The sequence below is a fragment of the Manihot esculenta genome, chromosome 2 (assembly GCF_001659605.2).
Source record: "Manihot esculenta cultivar AM560-2 chromosome 2, M.esculenta_v8, whole genome shotgun sequence".
In the NCBI taxonomy this organism is placed as follows: domain Eukaryota; kingdom Viridiplantae; phylum Streptophyta; class Magnoliopsida; order Malpighiales; family Euphorbiaceae; genus Manihot; species Manihot esculenta.
In genome coordinates this window covers 28,659,704-28,687,483 of record NC_035162.2, presented here as the reverse complement: position 1 = coordinate 28,687,483, position 27,780 = coordinate 28,659,704, and the positions used below count along the sequence as shown (strand labels likewise).

The 27,780-nt window shown below is 44.5% G+C and overlaps 2 protein-coding genes across 2 annotated transcripts; both read right to left on the bottom strand.

Annotated features, from left to right (window-relative positions):
- Positions 1-1,540: 1,540 nt before the first annotated feature.
- Positions 1,541-3,396, bottom strand: LOC122723085. The gene is made up of 6 exons (XM_043953840.1): positions 3,217-3,396; positions 2,879-3,138; positions 2,679-2,805; positions 2,300-2,539; positions 2,106-2,210; positions 1,541-2,020 (listed from the first exon to the last, which is right to left on the bottom strand). Exons 1-6 carry the CDS (start codon positions 3,394-3,396, stop codon positions 1,541-1,543), a joined length of 1,392 nt encoding a protein of 463 aa, XP_043809775.1.
- A 118-nt stretch (positions 3,397-3,514) lies between these two features.
- Positions 3,515-26,069, bottom strand: LOC122723084. The gene is made up of 5 exons (XM_043953839.1): positions 24,685-26,069; positions 24,395-24,579; positions 4,414-4,432; positions 3,683-4,327; positions 3,515-3,635 (listed from the first exon to the last, which is right to left on the bottom strand). The coding sequence occupies exons 1-5, from the start codon at positions 26,067-26,069 to the stop codon at positions 3,515-3,517; spliced, it is 2,355 nt and encodes a 784-aa protein (XP_043809774.1).
- Positions 26,070-27,780: the final 1,711 nt, after the last annotated feature.

The window sequence follows — 27,780 nt, the reverse complement described above, 5'->3', positions numbered from 1 at the left end:
CACTTTATGTGCATGCATAGCTGAATTGAAGGGAAAGGAAGAGGAATGGAGGAATCGAAGGCAAAAAAGTCTTAGACACTGAGTTCATGTGGACAATCTAGAGGACTCATGCTTAGGAAGCATTCCAAATAAGGAAATGGTTTCTATACTTCACGAGTTAAGCCTAAACCTTTAGTTTAAATTTGTGGTCGAATTGTTAAATTACCAAAATAGAAAATGCTCCAATAAAAATCAAACCTTTCTTGCTTAGAGTTTACTGCTTAGAATAAGAACGAGCCCCCAACATATGTTTCTTATATTATTTCTTAGTATATTAGATAGAAAATTCATTTGAGGAAAGATGCATGCTAATCTTATATGCCCATTTTATCAAACAAGTATCCAATTCATGTGAATCCAGTAAGACTAAATATGTGAGGTTTCTACTTCACTTAAGGTGAGATGTTTACTAAGTTGCCAAATTACATATTCCTATATTAATTTTATGCCATGGTCCAATTTTCACTGAAAAAAAGTGTATGCAAATATATATAGTTTCTAGGTTGATTCGACACATAATAAAAAAAGGTCTCATTGGATTTCTAAACATAAATATAAAGTCCATTTTTTATGGTTAACTTTTCCTAAGGATTTTACTACTTAGACATATTCATCCCAAAGTGAGATACAACCCTTAATCCTGCTATTTATGTTTCTAACATAAATAATTCTTTTTAAGAATTATCAAGTGATTCGCCTAATTTACTAAGCTCATATTTAATGCATATTAAGTTGAGGACAACTTGTAAAGACATCTAAAGAATTAGGTAGGAGAAAATATTTGCAATCCCAATAAGTCCTATAACTAAAAAAAAAAAAAGGAGAAAAAAATTAATTAGAAATATTTAAACTAACTAAAATAACTAAAAGAAAAGGAAATCTTATTGCAAAGCCCAATAGATGAATGCCCTTGTAAAGGGCCTTCAAGATTAGGCTTTCACTACAAGATTTTACAAAATCACCAACGGAAATTTCCGTTGGTGAGCGTTGAAGATCCATTAGTGATCTTTTTCACTAACGGATCTGTGACAGATTAAATCCGTCAGGAAAATCCTCGTTGGTAAATAATTTACTAACGGAAATTTGTACCCGTTAGTGACAGTGACGGATCACCAACGGAATTTTCTGTTGGTGACAGTGACGGATCACCAACGGACATTTCCGTTGGTGACAGTGACGGATGTTTGGTTACTAATCCATTAGTGAATAAAAATGACACAATTGCACACCCCTGTACCCCTACCCCTGTAATTGTACATATACATCCATCTGTACCCTGTACATTCATATACATCCACATCCATCTGTACCCTGTACACTCATATACATCCATCTGTACCATGTACATTCATATACATCCATTTGTATATTCATATAATAATAATACTATAAACGGACAAAACTAAATTACTCATTAAAATATATTAAAAACGTCAAGAATTTGTACTACAATTATATTTTGAAATAAAAATTATCAACTGGTCATAACAAAATATACATATTAAACTAAACTAGCTAGCTCATCATTTGTATCATCATCACTATCTGTATGATGATCACCAATGACAGGGGCATCATCACGCCGCTGCTGTGGAGACGAAGCTGGAGGTACCGTAGGACCAGATGTCTGAGTGGATGTCCCAATACCCTGTTGTGCCATCATCCTATGCATAATCGTCTGTAACTCGTCCAGCCTTGTGGTAATTCGATTATTCTCTGTCTCTAGCCGATCAATTTTATTTTGCATCCTGTTCATTGTTTCAATTGTAGGAGGATCCACTGGGGGTGCAGACGTGTATGATGCAGAACAATGAGATGGCTCATGAAAATATGCTGAGGCCTGGGACCCTAACCCATAAACTCGACTCTTTTTCTGTCCGCCAACCGCTTCGTAGTACAGTTGGGCCTCATTTATGGGCGTCGGCTCATTGCTTCCCTCCTGTTGATGTGTAGCAGCCTCCTTCAGTTGTATGTATTTATCCTGCATTATAAATTTAAAGTAACATATAAGTAAAACAATTTAAGTCAATCAAAATTGTTATTAACTACATTTAAGATTAACTTACATAAATAGCTTTTGATCTCGCATCAACAAACTCCTCCGTCCCCTTTCTCTTATGTGTGGCCTCAAAAAGCTCATGAGGATGTGGTTCTCTGCCTAGTCTTTTCCTCTGTTACCAATTATAAGAATTGTAGCATTTGTCATCGAACCAAAATATTTATAAGAAGATAATTATAAAATAAAAGTTTTAACAAATACCATCCTCCGCTGGTGGGTGTACTGTGAAACAGAACCGCATGCGTGCTCGGAAATGCCAGATCCTGAACTTCCAGCCTCACTGCACCTATTGGCAGAAAACTTCTCACACTTCTCTTTGTATTCAGAAGTGTTCCAAGTTTCCTGCCACTTCCTCAAAACAGAACCAGGGGTTGCAAGATTCTTCGCCTTTCCTTTCCGGATTTCCCACATTAAGCCCCTGTATGGCTCAGCTGCCTTTTTCTGCCAGGCAATTTTTACCAAGCTGTCAATTTCTTAGTCCCATATGAAGTATTTCTGCAAAAAGATTACATTTTATGAGTAGATAGTAATTAAACAGTTCATAAATAGATGACAAACTGCTAAAATAATTATGCTTCACCTTGAATTCCTGCCAATAAAACTCCTTAGTTTCATTGGGCACAGTCTTCCAACAGTGGCCTTCCTTGACCAATCTTTCTTTCACTATCAGAGTTATCCTGCGACTGCACATCTCCGACGGATGCAAACTACATGAACAATGGTGAGTAAGTAAATAGTAACATTTAAAATAATGTAAATTAATAAATAATTAACTATTACTTGTTGTTAATGAGTGAAATAGTCTGTCGGAATGACTGTGTTCCGTCTACAGCAGTGGTCGATGCAGCTGATGCTGGAATAGATGCAGGAGCAGATGATGGAGTAGATGCTGATGCAGATCCTGTCCCTCTAGCGGATGCAGTACCAGAAGGGGATGCAGGATGAGGTGAATGTGTATGTGATACCGCTGGTCGTGGAGCTGCAGTAGGGTGGTGAGGATGTAAACTGTGACGGTGAGGTGGTGGAAGGGGACGGGGAAGCTATGCATCGGCAGAAGGGGGAACTAGTGTATATGATCGATCTCTATAAGATGGCTGTACACTGGATGCAAGTGGTACCCATATCTGAAGTTCCGTATCCCCAAGTCCCGTCGGTGCCCGTGGTAAATGCGCCTCATGCTCTTGTCCGTCATCTGTATTCGCGTCCTCTTGACTTGCACTTGCAGGAAGTTGAACCGGTCCTCTGGGCTTGCTAACCCTTCCACGTCTCCTCATCTGTGAACAAACAAAAAATGTCATTGTCAAAAATAATATAAAGTTCATAAACATTATATTAAATATATACAAATGTATTAAAGTACTCACTGAGTAATAAATGAAATATACAACTCCAAACTTCTTTAGTATATAGATGAATTTAGTCAGATTCATATGAATTGTACTCATTATCACCGTCTGCATCTGCATCAGAATCAGGGTCACTAAGGAATTTGTCTTCCTCTGTCGAAACGTCATCATGAATCTCAGTCATTCCTCCGCTAGGATCATTCAGGCAGTGTTGTTGATTAATATCATCGATATTTACTTCAGCATAATATCTTCTTGAAAATGTTCATATGTCTTTGAAGACATTTGAGATACTTCAACAACGGGTCTACCTTTAACTTTCATCACAGCCCACCAATCATTTTTGTCACGGCGCTTGCTCGGGTATGAAGCATAAACGACTTGTGTTGCCTGAGAGGCCAATACAAATGGCTCGTACTTACTGTATCTACGCTTATTGTTAATATCAATAATTCTATACTGTCTATGCACCTTGGTGCCCGTACTTGGTATTGGATCAAACCAGTCACATTTGAAAAGTACAGTCCGCTTAATTGGTAGCCCTGGATACTCCAATCGCAACACCTCGACCAACTGTCCATAGTAGTCACTTTCTTCAGAACTGTAATTACTCCCTTTTATACATACACCAAAATTCATTGAGTTACTACTTGAACTTCCATTGATTGTGTTGAATTTACATCCATTAACACAATACCCATTAAAAGTGGTGACACTTCTGAGTGGTCCCTTTGCCACATCTTGTATAAGCTGATTTTGTACATTGTTTGGCAATTCATGGGCATACTTGTAAAACCATTTGACAAAGTCTCTCTCTAGTTTTTCATCAACAGCTGCATCTGTGATATTTGGTTGTGTCGACTTTACTCGCTCCACATAAATGCTATACATACAAAGAAACAAGTAATGTTTAACAATAATGTACAATATAAGAGGTATTAGACTATCAGTATAACTACCAATACTTACCCAATATATGTTTTCACCTCTGGACAATTTAATAGAATATATGTTTGAGCTGTAATACCCGGCTAGACTCCGGTATCGGAATTCCTACCGTCCGGTGGAATCTCGGATGTCGGAAGCCTTTAGTAGGGTAGAATCATGTTTTCATAAAATGTTTTAAGGTACTTCATGGTTTTAAGTATGGAAATTTAATGAGTTTTTGCATGAAAAGTCTTTGGAGGAAAACCCAGGTTCGGCCGCCGAAAGTCAAGTTCGGCCGCCGAACATGCATGCGTTTTGGAGGCACGTTAGGCCCCCGAAAGCATGAGTGAGGGAAATTCAGGTTCGGCCGCCGAAAGTCAAGTTCGGCCGCCGAACATGGCATGCATGCGAAAGCACTTTCGGCCCCCGAACGTGGCCTGGCCAGCCACCTATAAAAGGGTCGCTTAGCCGAAATGGGCGAGCTTTCTCCCATTTTCGGCCATAGCTAGCTCCCGACCTCCCTCTCCCCAGATCTTGTGTTCTTTCTTCAAATCTCCTCCATTTTTCTTGAGTTTTCACCTCTCATTGCAAGTTTTGAGCATTTAAGATAAGTTTTGGAGCTTTGGGAACTCAGGAGCTCATTTGCTTGGATCTCCGAGTTTAGGTCGTCTCTCTCTCTATCTTCAAGAGGTAAGAGCCGATCTTAAGCTCATTGTATGTTTTAAGTAAGTTTTAAGTGATTTTATGGGGTAGAATGGCATGTATAGGGTTGTATGAGTTTTTAAGCAAATGTTATGTTTTTGAACAATGTGAGTTGCTTGTGTGTTGTAGTTGGGGTTTTTGTTGGTTTGATGCCCCAAGGAGCTTGTATGTTTGCTTGTGAATGCTTGGGAATGTTGTAGAATAGGTTTATGCATGATTGGTGAGTTTGGAGGCGAAAATGCATAAGGGAGCCAAGTTTCTGCCCTTTGGCAGAAACCAGGTTCGGCAGCCGAAGGAACTTTCGGCCGCCAAACATGGCTGGGGAGGCAGGCCTTTCGGCTGCCGAAGTTGCCCCCGAAAAGAGACTTTCGTCTCTGTCTGGGACTTTCGGCCGCCGAAGGTGCCGCCGAACATGCATGAGTTTCGCCTCTGTCTGGGAGTTTCGGCCGCCGAAGGTGCCGCCGAACCTGCCTGACTTTCGGCTCTGGAGGGACTTTCGGCCGCCGAAGGTGCCGCCGAAAGTGCCCTGTCCAGCCATTTCTTGCATGTTTTTATGTAGTTGTTTTATGATGTTTTAGGGGGGTTTTTGGAGAGTATATTAGAGTTATGTTTATGTATGTTTGGTCCCTCATTGGAGTCCACCTGTGTAGGTTCGGACTCGAGGAACCGAGGACCCCAGCAGTGAGCCAGCTGCTACAGAGTTTGTCAGAGCTAGCCAGAGGTGAGTGGAATAAACCTTAAAGTTTTAAAATAAATGAAGTATGAATTTTGAGCATGATCCATGCATCATGAATGCCATGAGATATAGTAGGTTGTTTGCATTAGTATTCACTGTAATACCCGGCTAGACTCCGGTATCGGAATTCCCACCGTCCGGTGGAATCGCGGATGTCGGAAGCCTCTAGTAGGGTAGAAACATGTTTTCATAAAATGTTTTAAAGTATTCCATGGTTTTAAGTATGAAAATTAAATGAGTTTTTGCATGAAAAGTCTTTGGAGGAAAACCCAGGTTCGGCCGCCGAACATGCATGCGTTTTGGAGGCACGTTAGGCCCCCGAAAGCATGAGTGAGGGAAATTCAGGTTCGGCCGCCGAAAGTCAAGTTCGGCCGCCGAACATGGCATGCATGCGGAAGCACTTTCGGCCCCCGAACGTGGCCTGGCCAGCCACCTATAAAAGGGTCGCTTAGCCGAAATGGGTGAGCTTTCTCCCATTTTCGGCCATAGCTAGCTTCCGACCTCCCTCTCCCCAGATCTTGTGTTCTTTCTCCAAATCTCCTCCATTTTTCTTGAGTTTTCACCTCTCATTGCAAGTTTTGAGCATTTAAGACAAGTTTTGGAGCTTTGGGAACTCAGGAGCTCTTTTGCTTGGATCTCCGAGTTTAGGTCGTCTCTCTCTCGATCTTCAAGAGGTAAGAGCCGATCTTAAGCTCATTGTATGTTTTAAGTAAGTTTTAAGTGATTTTATGGGGTAGAATGGCATGTATAGGGTTGTATGAGTTTTTAAGCAAATGATATGATTTGAGCAATGTATGTTGGTTTGTGTTGTTGTTGTGTGTTGTAGTTGGGGTTTAAGTTAGCTTGAGCCCCCTAGGAACCATTGTATGTATTTTTGCATGATTTGGATGAGTTATATGCATGTTGGAAGAGTTAGGAGGCAAATGTGCATAAAGAGAGCCAAGTTTCTGCCCTTTGGCAGAAACCAGGTTCGGCAGCCGAAGGAGCTTTCGGCCGCCGAACGTGGCTGGGGAGGCAGGCCTTTCGGCTGCCCAAGTTGCCCCCAAAAAGAGACTTTCATCTCTGTCTGGGACTTTCGGCCGCCGAAGGTGCCGCCGAACATGCATGAGTTTCGCCTCTGTCTGGGAGTTTCGGCCGCCGAAGGTGCCGCCGAAAGTGCCCTGTCCAGCCATTTCTTGCATGTTTTTCTATGATTATTCCATGATGTTTTAGGGGGGTTTTGGGGAGTATATTAGAGTTATGTTTATGTATGTTTGGTCCCTCATTGGAGTCCACCTGTGTAGGTTCGGACCCGAGGAACCGAGGACCCCAGCAGTGAGCCAGCTGCTACAGAGTTTGTCAGAGCTAGCCAGAGGTGAGTGGAATAAAATTTAAGTTTTAAAATAAATGAAGTATGAATTTTGAGCATGATCCATGCATCATGAATGCCATGAGATATAGTAGGTTGTTTGCATTAGTATTCACGAATATGTTGCATTGCATTTATGATGTTGATGTGGATTGGTCATTGGATGATCCTTTAGTCCTCATATGATATGATGATGTTATGGCATGATATGGTATGGAAGTCCAGGTTGTACCCATTCTACGTCCCTGGCACAGTTGGACTATATGATATGTTATGTTAAGAGAAAGACCGGTTGTACCCATTCTACGTCCCGGCACAGTTGGACTATGTAGAGGACTATTGGTGACAATACCATCCGAGATGTGATTTGTTGTGATATGTTGCATTTCATGAAAGCATGAAATTTTATTATATGATTTCACTATTCTGCTCACTGGGCTTTGTAGCTCACCCCTCTCCCCTAACCCCAGCTGTGCAGGTACAGGGTAGACCAGGAGGTTAGCCAGAGTTTTGAAGTATGTCTATGTAATAGTTAGATTGTGGACATGACAATTGTACTATGATGTAAAATTAAGAAATTACAGTATGTTATGTAATGAGGTATATTGAGGTTATAGATGTGCTTGACCCTATGAGTATTGTAATCCCTTGTTGGTGCATGATCTTAGATATTTGATGATACAAATGTAAGCCAACTCATCTCATGTTATAGTGCTCATTGGGGCATTGTTGAGATCCCACAGAGGGGTCATGATTATGGTTATGTAATGTATGTTCAGGTTGAGTTGGATGTATGAAAGAAAAGTTTAAATTTTTATGCATGTTGTTGATCATGTATGGGATTATACAGGTTTACAGGTTTATGTCAGGCTTGCTACGGGTCCCGGCGGCCTTAAGCCGATCTGGATCCTAGCGCCGGTAGCGGTCCGATTTTCGGGTCGTTACAGAATGGTATCAGAGTCCTAGGTTCATAGGATCGGACCTAGAGTGTCGGGCTCATAGATGTTCTAGAAGGTCAAGCACAATAGGAAGATCATGTCCACTAGGATAGGATGTGGAGTCCTGTCTTGTTGATGATGTGAAATGCCATGATTATATACATGTGCATTGATGCTATGATATGAATGTGATGTATGTGATGAGGGTTCATGTGTGCCCACATGAACCATATGATGCTAATGTTCGTATGATGTGTACTGTTTTCAGAAAACAGGATGAGAGGAACTCGTCGATCTGTACGATTGACTGGAGTGCCACCTGAGGATGAGGGCACAAGCGCCCGTCCTCCCACATTGCCTAGGGCAATGTCTTGTAGAGCCAACAGAGAAAGAGTGTCAAGGGACCCTAGAAGGTCTTTTGATGCTAGCAGAAGGGGGACTGATAGAGGAGGAAGTTCTTCAGATGTGAGGGAGGTTATGGAAGAGGAGCAGAGGAGGGATGGGAACCTGGATGTGAGCATGGAGGAAGAGGGGACAGGGGAGTCTCAGGGAGGCGCTCAGGCCTCGGGGTATGGTTTTCCACCCCATTATCCACCCTTCCCACAGGGTTCTGGGTATCCGATGGGAGGTACATCGGATTACTCCAGCTTTAACCCCTACCCTACCTACATGCCCTATCCACCTTTCTATCCACCCTACACACAGTACCCAGCTTATCCACCCTCACCCTTCTATCCAAACCCGGCAAACCCCACCTCGGGGAATGCTGCACCTCCACCTCCACCACCTACAGAACCAACAGTCCCAGTTACTCAACCTCCTAGACCTAGCTCAGCAGATGGGAGCAAGGTAAATATGACAGATTACCTCAAGCTGGATGCTCCCAAATACAAGTCAGGGGATGACCCCTTTGAGTATCTGAGAGTAGTGAAGACAATAACTGATGAGCTAGGGGCAAGTGACAGCAGGGCCATTCAGATGGCAGGGTTCACTTTAAAGTGCAAGAAGGCACGGGAATGGTTCAAGTGTTATGTGGACCCGAGACTAGACGGTATGACATGGGAGGAATTTGCGAATGAGTTCGCTGGATGGGCTTTTCTAGACAGTTCCAGAGAACTGAAGATGATTGAGTTTGAGCAACTGAGGCAGTCAGAGCATATGGGTGTAGAGGAGTTCACGGATAAATTCTTGGAGCTATTGCCTTTTTCAGGGCAAGCTCTAGATACAGATACGAAGAAAGCCAAGAGGTATGTTATGAAGCTGCATTCCAGGTACTCCTCGTTGATTCAGTCAGCTGAGAGAGAAAGTTTCCACACTGTGGTGGATATGGCTCGAAGAATGGAGGCAAGTGCTATAGTTGAGGGGTCAGTGAAGCAGTCAGTGACCCAGTCTTTAGGGGTTAAGACCCCAGGCAGAGGAGGACCAGGGTTCTCTTCTCAGAGCTCAGGTAAGAAGAGGTGGGATAATACCACCAGGAAGCCGAAGAAGAATAAGTTTTGGAACAAGTTGAAATCCGGTCTGGGATTTGGCGGTGGCTCGAGCTCAGGCTCAGATGGTACAGAATGCCAGAGATGTGGAAGACCGCACAGGGGAGTGTGTCGAGCTAGGACTAACACATGTTTCAGATGTGGACAGGAGGGACACATAGCTCGGGAGTGTCCTAGAGCGCCTTTTATGGGCCAGCCCCAGCAGACAGCTTCTGGTAGTGTGGCACAGCCAGCAGCTCCAGCCACAACTCAGGGCAGTGGCAGAGGTAGAGGGAGAGGGGCAGCCTCTTCTTCTGGTTCTCGAGGTGAAGGTCCATCAGCTCCAGCCAGGATCTTCACCATGACACAGCAGGAGGCTAACACATCCAACACCGTGGTGTCAGGTAATCTCGTCATTGGGTGTTCTGATGTGTATGCATTAATGGACCCGGGTGCATCTCATTCATTTATTGCTCCGAGAGCCATTGAGAGGTTGGGTCTGATAGTCTCTGGGTTAGAGTGTCCCCTATGGGTCAGTGGACCCAAGTGTGACCCGTCAGTGGCAGTGTCAGTCTGCCAATACAGTCCAGTTTTTGTTGAGGGAAGATGCCTCTCCGCCGACCTTATGGTTCTAGATTTGACAGACTTTGACGTCATTCTAGGGATGGATTGGCTATCTACCCATGGTGCTACCTTGGACTGCAGGGACAAGGTAGTCAGGTTCAGAGATCAGAACGGGTCAGAGGTCATCTTCAGAGGAGACAAGAGGGGCACACCTAGAGGTCTGATATCAGCTCTTCAGGCTCGTAGGTTGCTTAGGAAGGGATGTCAGGGGTACTTAGCTCATGTGAGAGAGCTAGACAGTCAGGTCAGGGAGCCGGCCTCGGTGCCAGTTGTCAGAGAGTTTCAGGATGTTTTTCCGGATGAGCTTCCAGGTTTACCACCTGCTAGGGAGATAGAGTTCGAGATAGAGTTGGTGCCTGGAACTAGACCGATCTCTATCCCTCCCTACAGGATGGCCCTAACCGAGTTGAAGGAGTTGAAAGAGCAATTGCAGGAGCTGGTAGAAAGGGGCTTCATCCGACAGAGTACCTCACCTTGGGGTGCTCCGGTCTTGTTTGTGAGGAAGAAGGATGGATCCCTTAGACTTTGTATCGACTACAGGCAGTTGAACAAAGTCACTACCAAGAATAGGTACCCTCTGCCAAGGATCGATGATCTATTCGACCAGCTAGCAGGAGCGGGTTGTTTCTCCAAAATAGATCTAAGATCGGGCTACCATCAGCTAAGGATAAGGGATGAGGATGTGCCGAAGACAGCTTTCAGGACCAGATATGGGCATTTTGAGTTCCTTGTAATGCCGTTCGGGTTAACAAACGCCCCTGCAGCATTCATGGATCTCATGAATAGAGTGTTTAGCCAGTACCTGGATCACTTCGTTATTGTCTTCATAGATGATATCTTGGTGTATTCCAGGAATGCAGAGGAGCATGCCCATCATTTGCGGTTGGTCTTGCAGACTTTGAGGGAACATGGCTTGTATGCCAAGTTCTCTAAATGTGAGTTCTGGCTGAGGAGCATTTCGTTCTTGGGGCATGTAGTGTCAGAGAATGGGATTGAGGTGGACCCCAAGAAGACAGAAACTGTGGCTAACTGGCCTAGACCCACTTCAGTGACAGAGATTAGAAGTTTCTTGGGTTTGGCAGGTTACTACAGGAGGTTCGTTCAGGACTTCTCAAAGATAGCAGCTCCTCTGACCAGACTAACCAGGAAGAATCAGAAGTTTCTGTGGACCGACCAGTGCGAGGAGAGTTTTGAAGAGCTTAAGAAGAGGTTGACTTCAGCACCAGTTTTAGCTTTGCCATCTAGTGATGAGGACTTTACGGTCTTTTGTGATGCATCCCGTGTGGGACTGGGTTGTGTACTGATGCAGAAAGAGAGGGTGATCGCTTATGCTTCTAGGCAGCTGAAGAAGCACGAGTTGAATTACCCCACACATGACCTGGAGATGGCAGCAGTAATCTTTGCACTCAAGATGTGGAGGCACTACCTCTATGGGGTAAAATGTGAGATCTTCACAGATCATAAAAGCCTGCAGTACATCTTGAGTCAGAGGGATCTGAATCTGAGGCAGAGGAGATGGGTAGAGCTGCTGAGTGACTATGATTGCAAGATTCAGTACCATCCGGGTAAGGCGAATGTCGTGGCAGACGCCCTAAGCCGGAAGTCACTAGGCAGTTTATCCCACATATCGGCAGAGAGGAGGCCAGTGGTGAAGGAGTTCTACAAGCTTATTGAGGAAGGTCTACAGATGGAGTTATCTGGTACAGGTGCCTTGGTGGCCCAGATGAGAGTGGCACCCGTGTTTCTGGAGCAGGTGGCTCAGAAACAGCATGAGGACCCGGAGTTAGTGAAGATTGCCAGGACTGTTCAGTCAGGCAATGATAGTGAGTTCAGATTCGACAGCAAGGGGATCCTCCGCTATGGGAGCAGACTATGTGTACCAGATGACATAGGGCTAAAAGGAGACATTATGACAGAGGCTCATAATGCAAGATACAGCATTCACCCCGGAGCCACCAAGATGTATCAAGATCTAAAGAAGGTTTATTGGTGGCCAGCTATGAAGAAAGAAGTGGCACAGTTTGTGTCCGCCTGCGAAGTATGTCAGAGGGTGAAGCTGGAACATCAGAAGACAGCTGGAATGCTTAACCCGCTACCTATTCCAGAATGGAAATGGGAAAATATAGCTATGGACTTCGTAGTGGGGTTACCGGCGACGTCCAACAGATTGGACTCCATATGGGTGATTGTGGACAGACTCACCAAATCTGCTCACTTCATTCCTGTCAGGAGTGGCTACTCTGTGGACAAGTTGGCGCAGGTATATGTGGACGAGATTGTCAGGCTGCATGGGGTTACTGTTTCGATAGTGTCAGATAGAAGGCCCCAGTTCACCTCCAGATTTTGGCGGAGTCTGCAGAATGCCATGGGTACTAGGTTGGATTTCAGTACTACCTTCCACCCCCAGACTGATGGACAGTCAGAAAGGACCATCCAGACTATCGAAGATATGCTCAGAATGTGTGTGCTGGACTTTGGCGGTTCTTGGAGGCAGCATCTACCTTTGGTGGAGTTTGCCTACAACAACAGTCATCATGCTAGCATCGGGATGGCTCCATATGAAGCTTTGTACGGAAGGAAGTGCAGATCACCTGTTTGCTGGGAGGAAGTTGGAGAAAAGGCCTTGGCAGGGCCTGAGCTAGTAGAGATCACCAGCAGGGTGGTACCCATAATCAGAGAAAGAATCAAGACTGCTGCAAGCAGACAGAAGAGCTATGCAGACGTCCGCAGAAGACAGTTAGAGTTTCAGGAGGGGGATCTGGTATTGCTCAAGGTGTCTTTAATGAAGGGAGTGGTTCGCTTCGGGAAGAAAGGTAAACTAGCCCCACGATACATCGGACCCTTTGAAATCTTTTAAAAGATTGGGAATATGTCGTACAAGCTGGATTTACCTGCTTCAATGGAAAGAATCCATCCGGTTTTCCATGTTTCAATGTTGAGGAAATTTGTGTCAGATCCGAGCAAGGTTCTTAGTGAGCCTGATGTGGAGATCCAAGAGGATCTCACCTATGTTGAACAGCCAGTTCGGATCATAGACACCCAGATCAGAAAGTTAAGAAACAAGGAAATCCCGATGGTGAAAGTCCTGTGGAACCACCACAATTTGGAGGAATGCACTTGGGAGACACGGGAGTCTATGCTCCAGCAGTACCCTCATCTCTTTTAAGGTTAGATCTCTTTGTGTTTATGTGCTATGTAAGTATGTTATGTTTTATGCCATGCTATGTGTGCTAGTTGAGGTACATTCGGGGACGAATGTTCTTAAAGGGGGGAGAATGTAATACCCGGCTAGACTCCGGTATCGGAATTCCTACCGTCCGGTGGAATCGCGGATGTCGGAAGCCTCTAGTAGGGTAGAAACATGTTTTCATAAAATGTTTTAAAGTATTCCATGGTTTTAAGTATGAAAATTAAATGAGTTTTTGCATGAAAAGTCTTTGGAGGAAAACCCAGGTTCGGCCGCCGAAAGTCAAGTTCGGCCGCCGAACGTGCATGCGTTTTGGAGGCACGTTAGGCCCCCGAAAGCATGAGTGAGGGCAGTCCAGGTTCGGCCGCCGAACATGGCATGCATGCGGAAGCACTTTCGACCCCCGAACGTGGCCTGGCCAGCCACCTATAAAAGGGTCACTTAGCCGAAATGGGCGAGCTTTCTCCCATTTTCGGCCATAGCTAGCTTCCGACCTCCCTCTCCCCAGATCTTGTGTTCTTTCTCCAAATCTCCTCCATTTTTCTTGAGTTTTCACCTCTCATTGCAAGTTTTGAGCATTTAAGATAAGTTTTGGAGCTTTGGGAACTCAGGAGCTCTTTTGCTTGGATCTCCGAGTTTAGGTTGTCTCTCTCTCGATCTTCAAGAGGTAAGAGCCGATCTTAAGCTCATTGTATGTTTTAAGTAAGTTTTAAGTGATTTTATGGGGTAGAATGGCATGTATATGGTTGTATGAGTTTTTAAGCAAATGATATGATTTGAGCAATGTATGTTGGTTTGTGTTGTTGTTGTGTGTTGTAGTTGGGGTTTAAGTTAGCTTGAGGCCCCTAGCAACCATTGTATGTATTTTTGCATGATTTGGATGAGTTATATGCATGTTGGAAGAGTTAGGAGGCAAATGTGCATAAAGAGAGCCAAGTTTCTGGCCTTTGGCAGAAACCAGGTTCGGCAGCCGAAGGAGCTTTCGGCCGCCGAACGTGGCTGGGGAGGCAGGCCTTTCAGCTGCCGAAGTTGCCCCCGAAAAGAGACTTTCGTCTCTGTCTGGGACTTTCGGCCGCCGAAGGTGCCGCCGAACATGCATGAGTTTCGCCTCTAACTGGGAGTTTCGGCCGCCGAAGGTGCCGCCGAACCTGCCTGACTTTCGGCTCTGGAGGGACTTTCGGCCGCCGAAGGTGCCGCCGAAAGTGCCCTGTCCAGCCATTTCTTGCATGTTTTTCTATGATTATTCCATGATGTTTTAGGGGGTTTTTGGGGAGTATATTAGAGTTATGTTTATGTATGTTTGGTCCCTCATTGGAGTCCACCTGTGTAGGTTCAGACCCGAGGAACCGAGGACCCCAGCAGTGAGCCAGCTGCTATAGAGTTTGTCAGAGCTAGCCAGAGGTGAGTGGAATAAACTTTAAGTTTTAAAATAAATGAAGTATGAATTTTGAGCATGATCCATGCATCATGAATGCCATGAGATATAGTAGGTTGTTTGCATTAGTATTCACGAATATGTTGCATTGCATTTACGATGTTGATGTGGATTGGTCATTGGATGATCCTTTAGTCCTCATATGATATGATGATGTTATGGCATGATATGGTATGGAAGTCCAGGTTGTACCCATTCTACGTCCCTGGCACGATGTAAGAGAAAGTCCAGGTTGTACCCATTCTACGTCCCTGGCACATTGGTATGTTATGATATGTTATGATAAGAGAAAGACCGGTTGTACCCATTCTACGTCCCGGCACAGTTGGACTATGTAAAGGACTATTGGTGACAATACAATCCGAGATGTGATTTGTTGTGATGTGTTGCATTACATAATGGCATGAGATTTTTAAATATATGATTTCACTATTCTGCTCACTGGGCTTTGTAGCTCACCCCTCTCCCCTAACCCCAGCTGTGCAGGTACAGGGTAGACCAGGAGGTTAGCCAGAGTTTTGAAGTATGTTTATGTAATAGTTAGATTGTGGACATGACAATTGTACTATGATGTAATGTAAGAGATTACGGTATGTTATGTAATGAGGTATATTGAGGTTATAGATGTGCTTGACCCTATGAGTATTGTAATACCTTGTTGATGCATGATCTTAGATATTTGATGATACAGATGTTAGCCAACTCAACGCATGTATATCGCCCATTGGGGCATTGATGAGATCCCACAGAGGGGTCAAGTTTATGATTATGTTTTAGTGCATGCACAGGTTGAGTTTGGTGTATGAGAAATGAATGAAAGAAAAGTTTAAATTTTTATGCATGTTGTTGATCATGTATGGGATTATACAGGTTTACAGGTTATATGTCAGGCTTGCTACGGGTCCCGGCGGCCTTAAGTCGACCCGGATCCTAGCGCCGGTAGCAGTTCGATTTTCGGGTCGTTACATTCACGAATATGTTGCATTGCATTTATGATGTTGATGTGGATTGGTCATTGGATGATCCTTTAGTCCTCATATGATATGATGATGTTATGGCATGATATGGTATGGAAGTCCAGGTTGTACCCATTCTACGTCCCTAGCACGATGTAAGAGGAAGTCCAGGTTGTACCCATTCTACGTCCCTGGCACAGTTGGACTGTATGATATGTTATGTTAAGAGAAAGACCGGTTGTACCCATTCTACGTCCCGGCACAGTTGGACTATGTAGAGGACTATTGGTGACAATACCATCCGAGATGTGATTTGTTGTGATATGTTGCATTTCATGAAAGCATGAAATTTTATTATATGATTTCACTATTCTGCTCACTGGGCTTTGTAGCTCACCCCTCTCCCCTAACCCCAGCTGTGCAGGTACAGGGTAGACCAGGAGGTTAGCCAGAGTTTTGAAGTATGTCTATGTAATCGTTAGATTGTGGACATGACAATTGTACTATGATGTAATGTAAGAAATTACAGTATGTTATGTAATGAGGTATATTGAGGTTATAGATGTGCTTGACCCTATGAGTATTGTAATCCCTTGTTGATGCATGATCTTAGATATTTGATGATACAGATGTAAGCCAACTCATCTCATGTTATAGTGCTCATTGGGGCATTGTTGAGATCCCACAGAGGGGTCATGATTATGGTTATGTAATGTATGTTCAGGTTGAGTTGGATGTATGAAAGAAAAGTTTAAATTTTTATGCATGTTGTTGATCATGTATGGGATTATACAGGTTTACAGGTTTATGTCAGGCTTGCTACGGGTCCCGGCGGCCTTAAGCCGATCTGGATCTTAGCGCCGGTAGCGGTCCGATTTTCGGGTCGTTACAGAATGGTATCAGAGCCCTAGATTCATAGGATCGGACCTAGAGTGTCGGGCTCATAGATGTTCTAGAAGGTCAAGCACAATAGGAAGGTCATGTCCACTAGGATAGGATGTGGAGTCCTGTCTTGTTTGATGATGTGAATTGCCATGACTTTGTGCATGTGCACTAATGATATGCTATGCTATGTGATGTATGTGATGAGGGTTCATATGTGCCCACATGAACCATATGATGCTAATGTTTGTATGATGTGTACTGTTTTCAGAAAACAGGATGAGACGAACTCGTCGATCTGCACGATTGACTAGAGTGCCACCTGAGGATGAGGGCACGAGCGCCCGTCCTCCTACATTGCCTAGGGCAATGTCTTGTAGAGCCAATAGAGAAAGAGTGTCAGGGACCCTAGAAGGTCTTTTGATGCTAGCAGAAGAGGGACAGATAGAGGAGGAAGTTCTTCAGACGTGAGGGAGGTTACAGAAGAGGATCAGAGGAGGGATGGGAACTTGGATGTGAGCATAGAGGAAGAAGGGACAGGGGAATCTCAGGGAGGCGTTCAGGCCTCGGGGTATGGTTTTCCACCCCATTATCCACCCTTCTCACAGGGTTCAGGGTATCCGATGGGAGGTACATCAGATTACTCCAGCTTTAACCCCTACCCTACCTACATGCCTTATCCACCTTTCTATCCACCTTACACACAGTACCCAGCTTATCCACCCTCACCCTTCTATCCAAACCCGGCAAACCCCACCTCGGGGAATGCTGCACCTCCACCTCCACCACCTACAGAACCAACAGCCCCAGTTACTCAACCTCCTAGACCTAGCTCAGTAGATGGGAGCAAGGTAAAGATGACAGATTACCTCAAGCTGGATGCTCCCAAATACAAGTCAGGGGATGACCCCTTTGAGTATCTGAGAGTAGTGAAGACAATAATTGATGAGCTAGGGGCAAGTGACAGCAGAGCCATTCAGATGGCAGGGTTCACTTTAAAGTGCAAGAAGGCACGGGAATGGTTCAAGTGTTATGTGGACCCGAGACTAGACGGTATGACATGGGAGGAATTTGCGGATGAGTTCGCTGGATGGGCTTTTCCAGACAGTTCCAGATAACTGAAGATGATTGAGTTTGAGCAACTGAGGCAGTCAGAGCATATGGGTGTAGAGGAGTTCACGGATAAATTCTTGGAGCTATTGCCTTTTTCAGGGCAAGCTCTAGATACAGATACGAAGAAAGCCAAGAGGTATGTTATGAAGCTGCATTCCAGGTACTCCTCGTTGATTCAGTCAGCTGAGAGAGAAAGTTTCCACACTGTGGTGGATATGGCTCGAAGAATGGAGGCAAGTGCTATAGTTGAGGGGTCAGTGAAGCAGTTAGTGACCCAGTCTTCAGGGGTTAAGACCCCAGGCAGAGGAGGACCAGGGTTCTCTTCTCAGAGCTCAGGTAAGAAGAGGTGGGATAACACCACCAGGAAGCCGAAGAAGAATAAGTTTTGGAACAAGTTGAAATCCGGTCTGGGATTTGGCGGTGGCTCGAGCTCAGGCTCAGATGGTATAGAATGCCAGAGATGTGGAAGACCGCACAGGGGAGTGTGTCGAGCTGGGACTAATACATGTTTCAGATGTGGACAGGAGGGACACATAGCTCGGGAGTGTCCTAGAGCGCCTTTTATGGGCCAGCCCCAGCAGACAGCTTCTGGTAGTGTGGCACAGCCAGCAGTTCCAGCCACAACTCAGGGCAGTGGCAGAGGTAGAGGGAGAGGGGCAGCCTCTTCTTCTGGTTCCCGAGGTGAAGGTCCATCAGCTCCAGCCAGGATCTTCACCATGACTCAGCAGGAGGCTAACACATCCAACACCGTGGTGTCAGGTAATCTCGTCATTGGGTGTTCTGATGTGTATGCATTAATGGACCCGGGTGCATCTCATTCATTTATTGCTCCGAGAGCCGTTGAGAGGTTGGGTCTGATAGTCTCTGGGTTAGAGTGTCCCCTATGGGTCAGTGGACCCAAGTGTGACCCGTCAGTGGCAGTGTCAGTCTGCCAGTACAGTCCAGTTTTTGTTGAGGGAAGATGCCTCTCCGCCGACCTTGTGGTTCTAGATTTGACAGACTTTGACGTCATTCTAGGGATGGATTGGCTATCTACCCATGGTGCTACCTTGGACTGCAGGGACAAGGTAGTCAGGTTCAGAGATCAGAACGGGTCAGAGGTCGTCTTCAGAGGAGACAAGAGGGGCACACCTAGAGGTCTGATATCAGCCCTTCAGGCTCGTAGGTTGCTTAGGAAGGGATGTCAGGGGTACTTAGCTCATGTGAGAGAGCTAGACAGGCAGGTCAGGGAGCCAGCCTCGGTGCCAGTTGTCAGAGAGTTTCAGGATGTCTTTCCTGATGAGCTTCCAGGTTTACCACCTGCTAGGGAGATAGAGTTCGAGATAGAGTTGGTGCCTGGAGCTAGACCGATCTCTATCCCTCCCTACAGGATGGCCCCAGCAGAGTTGAAGGAGTTGAAAGAACAGTTGCAAGAGTTGGTAGAAAAGGGCTTCATCCGACCGAGCACTTCACCTTGGGGTGCACCAGTTCTATTCGTGAGAAAGAAGGATGGATCCCTTAGACTTTGTATCGACTACAGACAGTTGAACAAAGTCACTACCAAGAATATGTACCCATTGCCAAGGATCGATGATCTATTCGACCAGCTAGCCGGAGCAGGTTGTTTCTCCAAAATAGATCTGAGATCGGGGTACCATCAGTTAAGGATAAGGGAGGAGGATGTGCCGAAGACAGCCTTCAGGACCAGATATGGGCATTTTGAGTTCCTTGTAATGCCGTTCGGGTTAACCAACGCCCCTGCAGCATTCATGGATCTCATGAACAGGGTGTTTAGCCAATACCTGGATCACTTCGTTATTGTATTCATAGATGATATCTTAGTGTATTCCAGGAATGCAGAGGAGCATGCCCATCATCTGCGGTTGGTCTTGCAGACTTTGAGGGAACATGGCTTGTATGCCAAGTTCTCTAAATGTGAGTTCTGGCTGAGGAGCATTTCGTTCTTGGGGCATGTAGTGTCAGAGAATGGGATTGAGGTGGACCCCAAGAAGACAGAAACTGTGGCTAACTGGCCTAGACCCACTTCAGTGACAGAGATTAGAAGTTTCTTGGGTTTGGCAGGTTACTACAGGAGGTTCGTTCAGGACTTCTCTAAGATTGCAGCTCCTCTGACCAGACTAACCAGGAAGAATCAGAAGTTTATGTGGACCGACCAGTGCGAAGAGAGTTTTGAAGAGCTTAAGAAGAGGTTGAATTCAGCACCAGTTTTAGCTCTGCCATCTAGTGATGAGGACTTTACAGTCTTTTGTGATGCGTCCCGTGTGGGACTGAGTTGTGTACTGATGTAGAATGAGAAGGTGCTTGCTTATGCTTCTAGGCAGCTGAAGAAGCATGAGTTGAATTACCCCACACATGACCTTGAGATGGCAGCAGTAATCTTTGCACTCAAGATGTGGAGGCATTACCTCTATGGGGTGAAATGTGAGATCTTCACAGATCATAAAAACCTGCAGTACATCTTGAGTCAGAGGCATCTGAATCTGAGGCAGAGGAGATGGGTAGAGCTGCTGAGTGACTATGATTGCAAGATTCAGTATCATCCGGGTAAGGTGAATGTCGTGGCAGACGCCCTAAGCCGGAAGTCACTAGGCAGTCTATCCCACATCACGGCAGAGAGGAGACCAGTGGTGAAGGAGTTCTACAAGCTCATTGAGGAAGGTCTACAGTTGGAGTTGTCTGGTACAGGTGCCTTGGTGGCCCAGATGAGAGTAGCACCCGTGTTTCTGGAGCAGGTGGCTCAGAAACAGCATGAGGACCCGGAGTTAGTAAAGATTGCCAGGACTGTTCAGTCAGGCAACGACAGTGAATTCAGATTTGACAGCAAGGGGATCCTCCGCTATGGGAGCAGACTATGTGTACCAGATGACATAGGGCTAAAAGGAGACATTATGAGAGAGGCTCATAATGCAAGATACAGCATTCACCCCGGAGCCACCAAGATGTATCAAGATTTGAAGAAAGTTTATTGGTGGCCAGCGATGAAGAAAGAAGTGGCACAGTTTGTGTCAGCCTGCGAAGTGTGTCAAAGGGTGAAGTTGGAACATTAGAAGCCGGCTGGAATGCTTAACCAGCTACCTATTCCAGAATGGAAATGGGAAAATATAGCTATGGACTTCGTAGTGGGGTTACCGGCGGCGTCCAATAGAGTGGACTCCATATGGGTGATTGTGGACAGACTCACCAAATCTGCTCACTTCATTCCTGTCAGGAGTGGCTACTCTGTGGACAAGTTGGCGCAGGTATATGTGGATGAGATCGTCAGGCTGCATGGGGTTTCTGTTTCGATAGTGTCTGATAGAGGGCCCCAGTTCACCTCCAGGTTTTGGCGGAGTCTGCAGAATGCCATGGGTACTAGGTTGGATTTCAGTACTGCCTTCCACCCCCAGACTGACGGACAGTCAGAAAGGACCATCCAGACTATCGAGGATATGCTCAGAATGTGTGTGCTGGACTTTGGCGGTTCTTGGAGGCAGCATCTACCTTTGGTGGAGTTTGCCTACAATAACAGCCATCATGCTAGCATCGGGATGGCTCCATATGAAGCTTTGTACGGAAGGAAGTGCAGATCACCTGTTTGCTGGGAGGAAGTTGGAGAAAAGGCCTTGGCAGGGCCTGAGCTAGTAGAGATCACCAGCAGGGTGGTACCCATAATCAGAGAAAGAATCAAGACTGCTGCAAGCAGACAGAAGAGCTATGCAGACGTCCGCAGAAGACAGTTAGAGTTTCAGGAGGGGGATCTGGTATTGCTTAAGGTGTCTCCAATGAAAGGAGTGGTTCGCTTTGGGAAGAAAGGTAAACTAGCCCCACGATACATCGGACCCTTTGAAATCTTGCAAAAGATTGGGAATGTGTCGTACAAGCTGGATTTACCTGCTTCAATAGGAAGAATCCATCCGGTTTTCCATGTTTCAATGTTGAGGAAGTTTGTGTCAGATCCGAGCAAGGTTCTTAGTGAGCCTGATGTGGAGGTCCAAGAGGATCTCACTTATGTTGAACAGCCAGTACGGATCCTAGACACCCAGATCAGAAAGTTAAGAAACAAGGAAATCCCGATGGTGAAAGTCCTGTGGAACCACCACAACTTGGAAGAATGCACTTGGGAGACATGGGAGTCTATGCTCCAGCAGTACCCTCATCTCTTTAAGGTTAGATCTCTTTGTGTTTATGTGCTGCGTATGTATGTTATGTTTTATGCCATGCTTTGTGCTAGTTGAGGTACATTCGGGGACGAATGTTCTTAAGGGGGGGAGAATGTAATACCCGGCTAGACTCCAGTATCGGAATTCCTACCGTCCGGTGGAATCTCGGATGTCGGAAGCCTCTAGTAGGGTAGAATCATGTTTTCATAAAATGTTTTAAGGTACTTCATGGTTTTAAGTATGGAAATTTAATGAGTTTTTGCATGAAAAGTCTTTGGAGGAAAACCCAGGTTCGACCGCCGAAAGTCAAGTTCGGCCGCCGAACATGCATGCGTTTTAGAGGCACGTTAGGCCCCCGAAAGCATGAGTGAGGGAAATTCAGGTTCGGCCGCCGAACATGGCATGCATGCGGAAGCACTTTCGGCCCCCGAACGTGGCCTGGCCAGCCACCTATAAAAGGGTCGCTTAGCCGAAATGGGCGAGCTTTCTCCCATTTTCGGCCATAGCTAGCTTCCGACCTCCCTCTCCCCAGATCTTGTGTTCTTTCTTCAAATCTCCTCCATTTTTCTTGAGTTTTCACCTCTCATTGCAAGTTTTGGAGCTTTGGGAACTCAGGAGCTCATTTGCTTGGATCTCCGAGTTTAGGTCGTCTCTCTCTCTATCTTCAAGAGGTAAGAGCCGATCTTAAGCTCATTGTATGTTTTAAGTAAGTTTTAAGTGATTTTATGGGGTAGAATGGCATGTATAGGGTTGTATGAGTTTTTAAGCAAATGTTATGTTTTTGAACAATGTGAGTTGCTTGTGTGTTGTAGTTGGGGTTTTTGTTGGTTTGATGCCCCAAGGAGCTTGTATGTTTGCTTGTGAATGCTTGGGAATGTTGTAGAATAGGTTTATGCATGATTGGTGAGTTTGGAGGCGAAAATGCATAAGGGAGCCAAGTTTCTGCCCTTTGGCAGAAACCAGGTTCGGCAGCCGAAGGAACTTTCGGCCGCCGAAGGAACTTTCGGCCGCCGAACATGGCTGGGGAGGCAGGCCTTTCGGCTGCCGAAGTTGCCCCCGAAAAGAGACTTTCGTCTCTGTCTAGGACTTTCGGCCGTCGAAGGTGCCGCCGAACATGCATGAGTTTCGCCTCTGTCTGGGAGTTTCGGCCGCCGAAGGTGCCGCCGAACCTGCCTGACTTTCGGCTCTGGAGGGACTTTCGGCCGCCGAACCTGCCGCCGAAAGTGCCCTGTCCAGCCATTTCTTGCATGTTTTTATGTAGTTGTTTTATGATGTTTTAGGGGGGTTTTTGGAGAGTATATTAGAGTTATGTTTATGTATGTTTGGTCCCTCATTGGAGTCCACCTGTGTAGGTTCGGACTCGAGGAACCGAGGACCCCAGCAGTGAGCCAGCTGCTACAGAGTTTGTCAGAGCTAGCCAGAGGTGAGTGGAATAAACCTTAAAGTTTTAAAATAAATGAAGTATGAATTTTGAGCATGATCCATGCATCATGAATGCCATGAGATATAGTAGGTTGTTTGCATTAGTATTCACGAATATGTTGCATTGCATTTATGATGTTGATGTGGATTGGTCATTGGATGATCCTTTAGTCCTCATATGATATGATGATGTTATGGCATGATATGGTATGGAAGTCCAGGTTGTACCCATTCTACGTCCCTGGCACGATGTAAGAGGAAGTCCAGGTTGTACCCATTCTACGTCCCTGGCACAGTTGGACTGTATGATATGTTATGTTAAGAGAAAGACCGGTTGTACCCATTCTACGTCCCGGCACAGTTGGACTATATAGAGGACTATTGGTGACAATACCATCCGAGATGTGATTTGTTGTGATATGTTGCATTTCATGAAAGCATGAAATTTTATTATATGATTTCACTATTCTGCTCACTGGGCTTTGTAGCTCACCCCTCTCCCCTAACCCCAGCTGTGCAGGTACAGGGTAGACCAGGAGGTTAGCCAGAGTTTTGAAGTATGTCTATGTAATAGTTAGATTGTGGACATGACAATTGTACTATGATGTAATGTAAGAAATTACAGTATGTTATGTAATGAGGTATATTGAGGTTATAGATGTGCTTGACCCTATGAGTATTGTAATCCCTTGTTGATGCATGATCTTAGATATTTGATGATACAGATGTAAGCCAACTCATCTCATGTTATAGTGCTCATTGGGGCATTGTTGAGATCCCACAGAGGGGTCATGATTATGGTTATGTAATGTATGTTCAGGTTGAGTTGGATGTATGAAAGAAAAGTTTAAATTTTTATGCATGTTGTTGATCATGTATGGGATTATACAGGTTTACAGGTTTATGTCAGGCTTGCTACGGGTCCCGGCGGCCTTAAGCCGATCTGGATCCTAGCACCGGTAGCGGTCTGATTTTTGGGTCGTTACATGAGCAGCTTGGATTTCATCTTCAGTCATATATCTGGATTTTCCTTTTCCGATAGTTCTACCTGTGCATTTGAATATTCTTAATTTACCTGGTATGTCATCATCAGAGACAAATTCATGCAAGTTGCGTGGAACCTTTCGATGTCTGGTCATTACATGTGCTTCAAAGTAATGAGCAGAAAATGCACTTGCTTCTTCTACCAAGTAAGCATTGCATATTGAACCTTCAACCCTTACTTTATTTTTAACATTGTTCTTTAACTTTCTCAAGTACCTAGTGTGTGGAAACAAAAATTATATATGTATACTAAGTAATTCATCATGCTAAGGAGTGCAAGTAAATAATTAGTACGTGTACCTCTCAAATGGGTACATCTACCGATATTGTACTGGTCCTGCAATTAATGCCTCATATGCAAGGTGTACTGGTAAATATTCCATTGAATCAAACAGACTTGGAGGAAAAACTCGTTCAAGCTTACAAAGGATCACAGGAATTTGTTCATTTAACCATTGCATGTCCCCATTAGTAAGTGTAGTTGAGGTGAGTTCTCTAAAGAAATTGCTAAGCTCTGTTATTGGTTGCCAAACATTATTTGGTAAGAACTCTCTGAGAGCTATAGGAAGAATTCGTTGCATGAAAACATGACAGTCGTGGCTTTTCATACCAAAAAGTCTAAGCTTTCGACTATCAACACATCTCCCTAGATTGGAAACAAATCCGTCAGGGAATTTGAGTGTTTTAAGCCAATCACATAGTATCATCTTCGATTGGTTATCCAAACAATAACATGCTTTTGGATATTTCCCGCTAATTGGATCTTTCTTCAATTCTGGTCTCCTGCATATTTCATTTAAATCTTCCCTTGATTTTATATTGTCTTTTGTCTTCCCCTCCACATTCATAACTGTATTAAAAATATTTTCAAATACATTCTTTTCAATGTGCATTACATCAAGATTGTGGCGAATCATATTTGAAGACCAATATGGCAAATCCCATAATATGCTCCGCTTACACCAACCAGTTCTCTTTGAAAGCCGACAATTTATTTCATGACTGTCAATGTCTATAACCCGCCTCAACCCAATTTTCTCAATTTCTTTTAGCAAGTATTCCCCAGTTCTAATTGGCGGCGGTGACTTCGATACACATTTGTTTTTAATAAAAGATGTCTTGTTTCGACGGAAAGGGTGGTCGTCAGGCAAGAACTTCCGATGACTATCAAACCATGTTTGTTTACCCCCTCTTCGTAATGTAAATGCATCTGTGTTTTCCATACAGTAGGGACATGCAGTGCGTCCTGCTATGCTCCACCCTGAGAGCATTGAATAAGCAGGGAAGTCACTTATAGTCCAAATTAATGCAGCACGCATAGTAAAATTGTTCTGCTGGAAAGCATCGTAAGTATTCACACCAATTGCCCAAAGTTCTTTCAATTCTTGCACTAATGGCTGCATGTACACATCAAGCTTCTCTTTCGGATTCTTGGGACCAGGTATTATTATTGTCAGGAACATGTACTCATCTTTCATACACATACCTGGTGGCAAATTGTATGGAGTTAGTATTACTGGCCATGAAGAATACTGTTGCCCAGATTGACCGAATGGTTGAAATCCATCAGTGCAAAGGCCAAGTCTGACATTTCGGGCCTCCAGTGCGAAGGTTGGATGAGTTTGGTTGAAATGCTTCCAAGCAGGAGCATCTGAACAGTGGCGCATCACCCCATCCTCAGTTGCATGGTCATTGTGCCAAGTCATATACTAATTAGCTGTAACACACGACGCATAAAGTCTTTGCAAACGTGGTGTAATGGGGAAGTAATACATCTTTTTGTATGGTATTTGACTCTTCCCTTTCCCCAAGGTGTGCTTCAGGCGTTTGAACCTTTCATGGTCACAAAATTTGCATCGTGTAAGTTCTTTATCATTTTCCCAATAAATCATACAACCATTCACACAACAGTGTATCTTTTTTACAGGAAGCCCCAATCCTCGGACTAGTCTCTTTGTTGAGTAAAAGCTGTCCGTCATGACATTGTCACTCGGTAACATCTCCTTCATGAGTTCACAAATCTGATCAAAACACCGTTCTGAGAAATGATGTTCCACCTTCAGATTTAGTAAACGTGAAACAGCTGATAACTGGGAGTGAGTTTCACATCCAAGCCATAGTTCTTGCTTAGATGCATTTAACATATCATACAGTTTCTGTGCAGCCGAGTTTGGCATCTCATATGTATCATTATGCATTACATGACAGCTTGTTGCATCCATGACCATGTCCTCAAAACGATTGAAATTTGGGTGATTAACACTGTCAGAACCATAAGACATGTCTAAATCTGTATCACCATATCCGTCATGCACTTCAGTTTCACTGTGCAAATACCAAACAAGGTAATTTTGCACAAAACCATGCTTCATTAAATGATATTTAACTGTATTTTCATCTTGAAAGCTACGGTTTTGGCACTTAAATCGATTACAAGGACAGCGAATCTGATCGCCATTTAAATATTCTGTGCAGGTCTTAGCCTTCTCTATAAATTCATTGATACCCACTAAATATCTGGGATTCAGTAAACCATCTCTGAGACGGGCATACATCCAACTTCTTTCAGCATTCATATTAACTACAATAAATATGCTGATATGAAAACATAAAACTTATAAACCCTATCTTCGAACAGAGCCTGAAAACCAACAATTAAATTGTGCATTATATCTAAATGATAATCTGATAACTACATTCATTTTGGAACAAAATATTAACATAAATTTGAACTTGCCTGATATCAATGGCAGTATCTTCTACTGGAGGAGGAGGTGGCGGGGCAGTATAACCAGGTTGGTTAGGCTGTTAATGAGAAATTATAGCAATCAATATATGTATTCAGCCATCATCCATATCAAAAGTGCATCATGTTTGGAATATCTACCTATCCAACCACACTTAGTGTAAATTCAAACACATGCACCAAAAAAATTTCACAATGCAATTAGTTTTCAATTCTATAGTAACTTTGAAAACTTAAAAATGGGACATTCCATGTGAATATTGAACATCAATTCAAATCCAATAAATATCAAGAAAATTTTCTCTTTTTTTACACGACTTTGAGGCCGAATTTATTTATAAATTTGCTGGAAATTGCACCTGCTAGTGCACTTGGCAAGTGCACCAGCAGGTGCAATTTGAAGTGCACCAGCAGGTGCAATTTCCAGTGCACCTACTGGTGCACTTGCCAGTGCACAGTGCACCAGCAGGTGCAATTTGAAGTGCACCTACTGGTGCACTTTGAAGTACACCTGCTAGTGCACTTGCCAAGTGCACCAGCAGGTGCAATGCCAAGTGCACCTGCTGGTGCACCAACCAGTGCACCTACTGGTGCACTTGCCAAGTGCACCAGCAGGTGCAATTTGAAGTGCACCAGGTGCACTTTGAAGTGCACCTGCTGGTGCACGTGCC

Coding starts and splice junctions, on each gene's coding strand:
- LOC122723084 (XM_043953839.1), bottom strand. CDS start 26,069: ATGACTTGGCACAATGACCATGCAACTGAGGATGGGGTGATGCGCCAC. Junction 24,580..24,684: donor GCAGGACCAGTACAATATCG/GTAGATGTACCC, acceptor TCCACACACTAG/GTACTTGAGAAAGTTAAAGA. Junction 3,636..3,682: donor CAAGAAGATATTATGCTGAA/GTAAATATCGAT, acceptor GAATGATCCTAG/CGGAGGAATGACTGAGATTC.
- LOC122723085 (XM_043953840.1), bottom strand. CDS start 3,396: ATGACATTTTTTGTTTGTTCACAGATGAGGAGACGTGGAAGGGTTAGC. Junction 3,139..3,216: donor ATACGGAACTTCAGATATGG/GTACCACTTGCA, acceptor GCCGATGCATAG/CTTCCCCGTCCCCTTCCACC. Junction 2,211..2,299: donor ACACCCACCAGCGGAGGATG/GTATTTGTTAAA, acceptor AATTGGTAACAG/AGGAAAAGACTAGGCAGAGA.